The following is a 10,982-nucleotide window of genomic DNA, read 5'->3' as shown; positions in this document are numbered from 1 at the left end:
AAAATAATATATACAGTGTGTATATATATATATATATTACAATTTTGTTCCCGGGTCATTAAAGATCAGAAATATGCATTAAAGTGATAAGAATTTTTATTAAGCCATTTTACTGTTGTCTTGTCCCCATGTATAGATAATTTCAGGTTTTGTTATCCTTGTAGGCAAAACCTGACACACACACACACAAAAACAGTACATCCTATATACAGTACAAACAGCTAACATATGACAATAAAGGGTTTTTACATGATATTGAACCTAATGCAGCACTGCACGCACATTTTCCTCTGTGTTCATCCATGCAAAACTAAACCACTCCCTTTTGTCCTAATAGAATATAATCCTTTTCACCCATGGGTCGTGTTGTCCTCCCTCCTACTTTAATCGGGTGATGATTTTATCCACCATGCTGTGATGTTTTGTCTAGTTTAGGGAGGTGGGGGAGGACAAGTTATATTTATGATTATGATAGTTTGTCAGATCTAAATCAGGACATCGAATTTAATTTAAGCAAAGCCTTAAATGTTGACAGGCTTTTAAGCTATTTTTCTGTTTAAAATTCTCTCACTCATCTCTTTTTCTAGAGTGATGTTCATTGCTAGCTTTTGAACCAATGAACACAAAGATCCCTATTTCTTTGTGGTGCCACTGTGGTTACATTGTAATGGTGACAGAATTGTTGTTACAACATAATACATTATTTACAATCAAGTTTGATTCAAACATGGTTAAAAATGGAAATATATATGATATTATATTATTAGTTGAATCATCTGAAACAACGTTGTCTTTGGAGTTCTAAACTCCAGTGACCTCAAATTATTAATATAACTAATTTAGAAACAGTTTCCAAGGTTTGCACAAAACCAACTCACAGTAATCTCCGACTCTTTTCATCTTCCTCTCTCTTTCTTTTCCATCTCTCCATCAGAATGATGTCTGTGAATGTTGTGGGTATCCTGCCTGCTCATTCATGACTAACAAGCCACTGTAGTGCCCATTTGGTGGCATTTGGTGGGTTTTCTGGGACCTCTGTATTCAAAGATTAGGGAACTAATGGACATATTAAACATCTGACCTGGCTACTTTTCCTTACCTTTATCAATATAATGTTTTTCAGTCCATTGTTAGTGTCTGATCCATTAGTGCTTGGTCCCCCCAATGAGACTCGATAGGAGAAGATAAGATATAGATTTTACATTTTATGACTCAAAGGAGACACATATTCCCTTAATAATAATCACTAAAAACATCATAAAGGGATGTTCCAGGTTTTATACACGTTAAGCTCAATCGTGCATAATGTTGATTACCATAAAATAGAATTTCGACTTGTCCCTCCTTTTATTTAAAAAAGCAAAAATCAAGGTTACAGTGAGGCACTTACAATGAAGGTCAATGGGGACAATTTTTGGAGAGTTTAAATAGAAATTTGAAGCTTATTATTTTATAAAAGCACATTAAATATTTTGTTATTTATGGTTTGTTGGTATTACATCGTCAGGTAACAAAGTTGTCAAATTTGGTAGAAATTGGCTATAACATTACACAAAAAAAGTTTAATAAGTGATTTTATCACATAAAAATCATGTTTACACTCATACTGTTAGTGGCTAAATTTGGAAAAAGTGACTATTATTACAAAAAAAATGGGCCACATTCACTTCCATTGTAAGTGCCTCACTGTAACCTCGATTTTTGCTTTTTTTAAAGAAAAGGAGGAACGAGTCTAAATACATTTCTGTGGTAATTAACATTATGCCAATAACAAATGCTGTCAATTGAGCTTAAATCGTATTGACATTTAAATCGTATTGACGGAACATTCGTTTAAGACAAAGTTTTATATTTAGTCAATGTTTCATTTAGTTTTTTGGAAAGAAATGACTGACATCCAGATTGGGGAAAAAGTGATGGATGGATGAGTATCATTTCTATTATCCTCTGAAAGCAAAAACTAGTGAAGTCTACCCTTTCTTCTCCCTTACCTGGCCCTTCATTTTCTACACCTGCTTTTCTGGCATGTAACCTCTTGACCTGATTCTCCCTAATATTTAGTTCTCTTGTCTTTTGCTCTCTGTTCTCTCCTAACAGATTTCCCTCCCTCTCACTCTCTCCATCCCAGCCAGGCTTTATCCCTTCTGCCCTGATCTCACTTCATCCCCTCCAATCCTCATCTGCACATCACAAAAGAATCGCAGAGTTTCAGAGTGAGAGAGAGTGATCAGGAGGTACGTTAAGCAGAAAACCTGAATGAAAGACATTGTCCTGAGAAAAGGACAAGTGGAGAGTAGGAGAGCTGGTAGGGGAATATACAAATAGAGTGGAGAAACTTCTTAGAGGAGTAGGTAAGTGTTGGACATTTTCTAATCATTCAGATATCTATTGAATTTGTTGAACATGGCTTTAGGTTTTACTTTCAAACATGGCCAAGTTATTAATATAACAATACATTAATTGATTAAAATTCATACTTTAAGCCAAAGCCAAACCTATTCCACCAAAGTCAAACAGATTTAACCCTTAAGTAGCCTTTAAAGGTCTAAAAGAAAATGAATGTTTTGTGCTTGAGTGACAAAAGATATCTGTGACTTTTCATTGTTATATGTTGTGATGATAGGCAATAGTGTAGCACAGAAGAAATGTCTTAAATGTCTCTGTAGAGGTGAGATATCCTAAGTGCTTTTTAACATTGTATCATTATAACAGAAGTGTTATGGATAATTCTTTAATAATCTTTAATATTTTCAATAATTTCAAATGACTTAATAATTAACATCAGTCTTATAAATGCAAAGAATCAACCAGTTGTTTTAAAACATTCATTTAAAAAAAATAAAGGTTTGGAAATGACTAATGAATGTAACATGATCACAGAGATTCAAATGATGGCTAGGCCACAATTTTACACCCATTCTCCATCTCTCCATCTATCTGTCTGTCTATCTACCCCCACCTTACCATCACTGCTTTAGCTCTTATCCAGATGCAAAGAGCAGTCAATAAGCGGATGAGAGCAAATTTGATTCAAAAGGCCTCCTTTAAAATCTCAGCAGTGTGGATTTAAACTCACTATCTCTATATCTCTCTCCCCCACTCTTTCATTAGTCCCTTTCTGGTTGTGGTATTTGGTGCTTTCAGTCTTGTTGGTGATAACATTGCCTTTCTGTTTAATTCACACTAATGACAAGAGATGACAAATACAAAGCAGTAATGTCAGGTATCGTGTTCACCTTGAGTTTGACAACAGAAACATTTTATCATTCTCTGATGTCCATTCCGAAACAGCTCCCTCCCACCGGTCCACCTCTCTCCCATCCATACCCTTCTGTTACAACGCTATCTCCTCTCAAACAAATTTTAGGCAAAAGTCATTTGGTCATGCAAGCTCGGGAGAGACACAAAGATTGGAAAACAATTAAAGCAAAAGGAAATAATATACATAAAACTGGTCAGGCTTTGAAAGGTAAGACATGATATTCAGAACCTTGCAATATATGTTGTATAAAACAGAAAAGCTATTTCATATCAATACTACAAGCTGGGGTTGACCTATTTGGTCTAATTAGTGCCAAAAGATCACCAATAATCTCTGAGACCATGATTTTGAGACCACTGCTTGTGTCTTCAGCAGAAAATCGACTTATTGTTTTGACCATTGTTTGAGAGCTCTGACATAATTTGAATATTTGTTAAAGCAAATACATGCAGATTAATTATTAATTGAAACACAATGATCACTGTCTGCTGTTTACTTTCTTATAACTATGATCTGTTTTGTTATCCTGTAAATGCTGAGAATTTAAAACTACTCATTATATTTGATCCACCACAAACATTTAACACTTGTGTGATAAATTAATGCAACTCAAACTAATGTCCATATAAATAATGTATTTATGAACTAAATTATCAATGTAGTGTAATATCTGACTTTTTTAAAGGAAATGTTTGTATGAATACAGAAAAAGCCGATTCTTATATGGCTGCTTGAATATGACATTTTTGGTCATATTTTTAGTCATATATTTTTGGTCACATGCCTTTTTGTTTGTGGGTGTAAATGTTAAATTGTCTGCACTTATATAGCGCCTCTTTTAACCTTAGCGGTTAAAGTCTGAAAGGCTTACACTTTTCAGGTCTCGTTCACCCATTCACACATACATTCACACACCAATGACAGCAGAGCTGCCACACAAGGCGCTAGCCTGACATTGGGAGCAACTTGGGGTTCAGTGTCTTGCTCAAGGACACTTCGGCATGTGGAGTCATTTGGCCCGGGAATCGAACCGCCAACCCTGCGATTAGTGGCCAACCTGCTCTATCTACCAACTGAGCCACAGTTCACTTGTGCAACCCTGTAAGGTTGCACAAGTGAAATTTTGCATGCATCCTTATTTGTGAGGATTTGCAAAATAGGTTGAGGAGAGTTTGAATTGCAAATACCTGTTGAAGTGACAACCGAAGATATATTTCAACAAAAGCATAAACAATGACCTCTGGCCACAGGCAGTAGGATAACTTGCACAGTCATAATCAAAACAACAGCTGTGATTACTGTGACAATATAAATGAAAAAGACAGAAATAATTAATAATACTGTCTTCTCCCCAGCTTTTTCTTCGCTCTACTGATCTCACTTCCTGTCTGTATTCGTATTCGACTGTGCCTGACAATCATTGCCATGGGTGAAATGGAGCAACTGAGAAAGGAGGCAGAGAGCCTGAAGGATGAGATCACTGTTAGTGTCACTATCAAAGATCTTGAAGAATAACAAAAATATCAAACCGTATATTCTACGCATTTGTTTTTATATTAACGTTTTGTAGCAAACATTTTACATAATTTTAAATAAATATTAGTTAAAAGTATAAAAAAAAAACTTGATAAATATGAAGTAAACAATTCACAGCTTAATTCTCAACTATATCCCACAGTGGAGCCTATAGAAAATGTTTTGGGATCAACTCTAATATGTGCTATGTTGCCGTCTGATGTCTCTGCTCTATAGGCAGCTCGTAAAGCTGTGCAGGACCTTACACTGCAGGATCATGTGGCAGGGACAGCTGTTGTGGGGCGTGTCCAGCTAAAGATCAGGAAAACGTTGAGAGGCCACCTGTCTAAAATCTATGCCATGCACTGGGGGACAGACTCAAAGTAAACAGTATCCTATTTGCACACATACTTTATAACCAACATCTTAGTTTGCTTATTAAAATAAGTCTGAAAGGCTTGGAAAGGGATCAGATCATTTGTCTCTTGAGTTTGTGGTACAGTAGCTACAATTGATCAGCACTGAATCACCTACTGAAGTCTTTTCATACCATTTGTTTCTTTTCCTTGTGGCTTCAGAACATGTTTATTTTGTAATCTCGACCTCTATTGCTGTCTTTTTGTCTCTCATTGTCTTTCTCTCAGATTGTGTGTCAGTGCATCCCAAGATGGCAAGTTAATTGTATGGGACAGCTACAGCACCAATAAGGTAATACAATACACCCCCCCCCTTAAAAAGCCATAAATCATTTACGTCCATTGATTAAACATTCTAAAAAAATGGTTGCTTTGGTGGGTGTTGCTCACCAAAAATCAGTAGAGCACTTTAACTTGCTCTCATGTACATTTAAATGCAAATCATTTCTGGCTATGGCTATTAAGAAAATGAGTAACTGCCAGTGGTCAAATTTGTCTGCAAGAGGGAGGAGGCATATTTCGATGACGTGAAGTTTGAAAGTAGGGTTGAAACAGTTTCTGTTTACTTTGAAGCAATGCAAATTCTGTTGCTACATTTTGTAAGTGAAAGACTCTGTAAACTGTGACATCTTGGCATCTTCCAGAAACAACCAGTAATCTCTGGTTCTGTAGTGGAACTATAGCTTTGGAATATGTAGTGATATTATTTAGGAAATATTTTTTCTCTTCGACATAGCCTTTATCCAATTCCTGGAGCTTGCACCAAACTCCTGCTTTTTCACTTGCACCCACATTCTGAAAAACCAAGCTCCGCCCCTGGAGACAATAGATAGTGCAGTATCTAAATTAATAAACTTCACAACTTTCTATACATCCCTCATAAATCAATATACATCTCTATTTGGGATGTGCCACAGTGGTTGACTAATCAACAAGTCATCCAACAACTGACTAGTCTGTTAGTGGGGTCGACTTCTAACATTAATATTTTTAGTGGTGATGTTTAAAGTTTATTCCATTCATGGAATCATGCATCAACAATACATTACAAGATGATCACTGTCAGCCAGGCATTAAATCCTCTGCTGTGAGTAATACTCCCATATTTGTGAGGTGCTTTGAAGAGATTAAAATCTTTGTCTGATTCTATCTCACACTGCTTAAATGAATAGTTACAGTAAGAAAAGTTAAACTGCTAGATGTCTACACGCATCATTATCTTGCAGTTCTGAGCTTTTTAATGCGCAGCGAGGATCGCTCTGAAGCACTGTGGTTACATTGAAGCTTGTCTTTCTGCATTCAGGATGCGCATAAGTGCTAATGTGTCACTCTTTATTGCAGGAGACTTTCTTAATTTGATAGTTTTGTGCAATAAAATTATATAGTTATTTAGCCTATTTATTTAATTGTTAGTTACCATGTTGGAGTGCTGCGCTTAGCATCTGAATATCCCTCTGAAACGTGTCTGATCGAGGTATAATATCTATATCAATGTATTTCTATAATTGAGAAAGCTTAATTGACAGCATATTTATTACCAGATGCCAGAAGCCTTAATCTCTTGAAAGTTAATTAATCATTGTTCCTGATGGTGGTCTAGGTGCATGCAATCCCACTGAAGTCCTCATGGGTCATGACATGTGCGTACGCCCCTTCAGGAAACATGGTGGCGTGTGGAGGACTTGATAACATGTGCTCCATCTATAACCTGAAGGGCAAAGATGGTAATGTTAAGGTCATGCGGGAGCTCGCAGCACACACAGGTATGAATAATTCATGAATCTTCATAGTTAAAAATAGCAGAGGCTTTATTTGGAACTTAAAACTTTCTGAGCTCCATATTAACACAAATATAGGCTTCTACTCTGTCTGAGAAAGGGAGTGAATTGTGAGTCTGTAGCTACCTGTGACTGAAGTGTGTGTTTTTCCTTTTGTTTTACAATATAGGTTACCTGTCTTGCTGCCGCTTCCTGAGTGACAGTGAAATCATCACCAGTTCTGGAGATTGCACCTGGTACACAGTCAAATATATATAAATTAAAAAGAGGAATTAAATTATGCATTCGCATTAAACTACCCTACTGACATGACCTCTGACCTTTTTGCAGTGTTCTGTGGGACATTGAGACAGGATCACAGAAGACCATATTTGCTGGCCATCTAGGAGACTGTATGTCTCTGGGTGTGGCCCCAGACTTTAACACTTTCATCTCAGGAGCTTGTGACTTCACAGCCAAACTGTGGGACATCCGTGACGGCCAGTGCAGACAGACCTTTGGAGGCCATGAGAGCGACATCAATGCCATTGGGGTAAGAATCATTTTGAGTTATAAAGATCAATTAGAGATTACAACCACAAAACAACAAGGGAAATATTTATTCAAAACATAATAAAACATAAGGCAAGCCTCATTTGCCTTACACTATAATTCCTATTTCACACAAGGTTAGTAAAAAACATAAGTATTAAACTTTGGTACTTAACTGATCCTGCACCATTTTTGGTATGGAGATATATGTTTCCTCCAGTGTGACTTGTTAAGGAGGGCTGTGCTCTATAAATGATCAAATTAGCAAAAAAGCCCATAGATTTACATCAAAGGAAGGACACAGTCCATCTCTTATGGACCAGAACATCATAGAGATTTGGGAGTGGGTGCTTTTGACTTGGGTCAGAAAGAAACCATATAACAATCACTCAGAACACACTAGTGACCGTATAGCAACATGCTAAAAAAACACTCAAAACTCCTTAGCAATCACATAGCAATGCCCTGACAACCAACGACAACACCCTTGAGTCTTGGTACTAGCACTACTCACATTTCTCCCAAAAATGAAAAAATCTACAGTCTCAAAGCAAAATACACACTAAATATTTATCTCCATTTTATTATCATCCATGTACTCAACCTATCTTTCTCTCACTCTTTGTCTCTGGCCTCTTCAGTTTTTCCCAAATGGCAATGCAGTGATTACAGGTTCAGATGATGCTTCCTGCAAGCTGTATGACCTGCGTGCAGATCAGGAGCTCATGACATACCAGGACTCCGCCATCATGTGTGGAGTAACTTCCATTGCTCCCTCACTTTCTGGACGACTTATCCTTGCTGGCTATGATGACTTTAACTGCAATATTTGGGACTCGCTTAAGGCAGAGAGAGTCGGTAGGTAGCAGGAAATAGATGTGAACAGCAGATACTGATAACAGCATCTGAGTCCTTTGACATGTATTTGGTGTGTATGAATTCATTAGAAAAATTTTATCCCAAAAAAAAAAAACCATTATGAAAATCTCTTCCCAAAAAAAAAAAAAAAAGCAATTACTGTATGTATATCCAGGCATAACGAACATTGTAGTCACAGATATTAAGCTCCTTTGCACTAACACGCTTTCGGTTGAAAACGCATTGATGTTTTCATGTTTACTTACACCTCTCATCAATAATAAAGATGTTTTCCTCCTCAGTAAACGGTGACTTTGGAAAACGCCCTCTAGTACCACATACACTGATGATGTTAGGATATGGAAAATGGAGTTCTCAACCAAAAATGTATTAGTATAGATGTGGAATAAGAAATGTGAATAACTCTAAAGGAATGTTTTGGGTTCAAGACAAGTTAAGCTCAATCGACAGCATTTGTTGCATAATGTTGATTACCACAAAAAATACATATCCATTCTTTTCTTTAAAAAAGTAAAAATCTGGAGTAGAATTGATGCTGACTACCACCCCTGGAGTCGCGAGTTTGAATCCAGGGTGTGCTGAGTGACTCCAGCCATGTCTCCTAAGACACTAAATTGGACCGGTTGCTAGGGAGGGTAGAATCACATGGGGTAACTTCCTCGTGGTCGCGATTAAGTGGTTCTCGCTCTCAATGGGGCGCGTGGTAAGATGTGTATGGATTTCGGAGAATAGCATAAGTCTCCACGGAATAAAAAATAAATAAAATAAATTATAAATAAAATTCAAATCTGGGTTACAGTGAGACTCTTGAAATGGAAGTGAATGTGGCCAATCCTTAAACATTAATATACTCACCGTTTCAAAAGTATAGCCAAACGATGTAAACAATATGCATGTTAACATGATTTTATTGTGATAAAATTACATACTAACCTTTTCTGTGTAAATTTAAATCCAATTTTATAACTTTGTTGCCATGGTGACACAACGCCGTAAACCATAAAACCCTAAAATTACTGTAATAATGACGATTTTAACAAATGTACAGCTTAAATAATACACAAAACTTAACAGAAGAACTAATGTAATGGCTTTTACTCTAAGCTTAACATTTTGGCCTTTAATTCCTCCAAACATTGGCCCCATTCACAATTCCATTAGTGCTTTACTGTAACCTCGATTTTGTTTTGTTTTTTTAAAAGAAAAGGAGGGAAGTGTCTAAATTACTTTTTTCTACATTATGCCACAAATGCTGTCAATAGAATAAGGAATATGCTTTTAAATAAACCTGTTAGAAAAACAATATTACCCCAATTGTTTTCTAAACCCAAACAGAGTTGTCTGAATGGTTTCATATTAAACAAATGTTGCATATATGCAAGCTTCTAGGATGCATTACAGCTAAATTAATGTTTTAATGTATTGTGTTAATTAATCATTTGTAGTTACCTCGACAAAAACTTACATAAGCTGAATGAGACAATTTGCATGTGTTACTGAGGACAATTATTAAGACCCACGTGACTATAAAATCTTAATGCAGTTACCGTGAATTCTAAAACTTTTCACAACTATTTATTTTTTATGCTAACAGCTTAAATTGCACTTAATTGTCACTTCAAATGACTTTAAATATTCATGTTTGTTTTTTCAGGAGTGTTGTCTGGTCATGACAACAGAGTGAGCTGTATTGGAGTGACGACTGATGGCATGGCCTGCTGCACAGGGTCATGGGATAGCTTTCTGAAGATCTGGAACTAAGGCGCTGTCTCAGAGAGAGGCAATATTAGGAGAATATGTCAAAGACAGAGTACAATGTAATCGATACGATTGAAACAGGACAATGGAAAATACTTGTATTAGCATCACAACAAGAAGGACTGTGAATAGGAAAAACTCATTCAGAGATGGGAGAACTTGTAGAACAATCTTGTCAAAGAAATCATGCAATAATAGATCAAAATCTTTCAAGGATTAACTGCAAAAGTGGGCATTTACAAAGCAATTACCTATTTGGTGATTTCTGAGGTCATTTTTGGATAGAGTAATTAGCACATGAGTGTGTTATTGCATACAAGACTTTCAAGACTTGCATAAAGCTTTCTGATATCATCTACATAGTGCATCCCATGCTATCAAACCTATATGAAAGAGGTTGCCAAAATAGTTGTGCAAGATTTGAGTATACAATGACTTGTCTACACAGAATTACATTTTCACTTTTATACAATGTGGTTTACAGCCTATAGATAGATCAAATAGTTTTCTAGTGAGACTGTCTGTTTGAAGTTTATTTTTGTTGATTTTGTATTTTTTTTTTAGTGCACTGATAGTATCATCTGATTGTTCTTTTCTGCATATTCAGGCCAATAAAAGACTGACAATCTTGGCTTTATTCATGCTTACAAACCAATGCCTTGAATATTTGATTCAAACTATTTTAATAATTTGAATAATGGATAGATATTTGTTGAATGAGCACCAACTAAAAGACACATTGTAGGGGAATTGGATAAACAATTGCAATTGTCTGGTGACTGCACATGTTAACATTTCAAAACTTTTGACAAATTTTAATAATTTGATACTCCGAAGGATGAT

At 36.2% G+C, this 10,982-nt stretch overlaps 1 protein-coding gene across 2 annotated transcripts; it reads left to right on the top strand.

The window, feature by feature from the left end:
* The first annotated feature begins 2,223 nt into the window (after positions 1–2,223).
* On the top strand, positions 2,224–10,752 carry LOC127658088 (guanine nucleotide-binding protein G(I)/G(S)/G(T) subunit beta-3-like). 2 transcript variants are annotated; one of them, XM_052147186.1, is made up of 9 exons: positions 2,224–2,351; positions 4,618–4,744; positions 5,015–5,160; positions 5,422–5,485; positions 6,794–6,956; positions 7,141–7,207; positions 7,302–7,503; positions 8,144–8,360; positions 10,036–10,752. In XM_052147186.1, exons 2-9 carry the CDS (start codon positions 4,688–4,690, stop codon positions 10,140–10,142), a joined length of 1,023 nt encoding a protein of 340 aa, XP_052003146.1. In that variant the 5' UTR covers positions 2,224–2,351; positions 4,618–4,687; the 3' UTR covers positions 10,143–10,752. The 2 variants fall into 2 exon arrangements, with proteins under 2 accessions (XP_052003146.1, XP_052003147.1); XM_052147187.1 differs by lacking the exon at positions 2,224–2,351 and adding an exon at positions 3,377–3,469.
* Positions 10,753–10,982: the final 230 nt, after the last annotated feature.

Source organism: Xyrauchen texanus, chromosome 17 (genome assembly GCF_025860055.1).
Source record: "Xyrauchen texanus isolate HMW12.3.18 chromosome 17, RBS_HiC_50CHRs, whole genome shotgun sequence".
NCBI classification, from domain to species: Eukaryota; Metazoa; Chordata; class Actinopteri; order Cypriniformes; family Catostomidae; genus Xyrauchen; species Xyrauchen texanus.
Note: the sequence above shows the minus strand (reverse complement) of the source record. Positions and strands in the feature narration are given on the sequence as shown.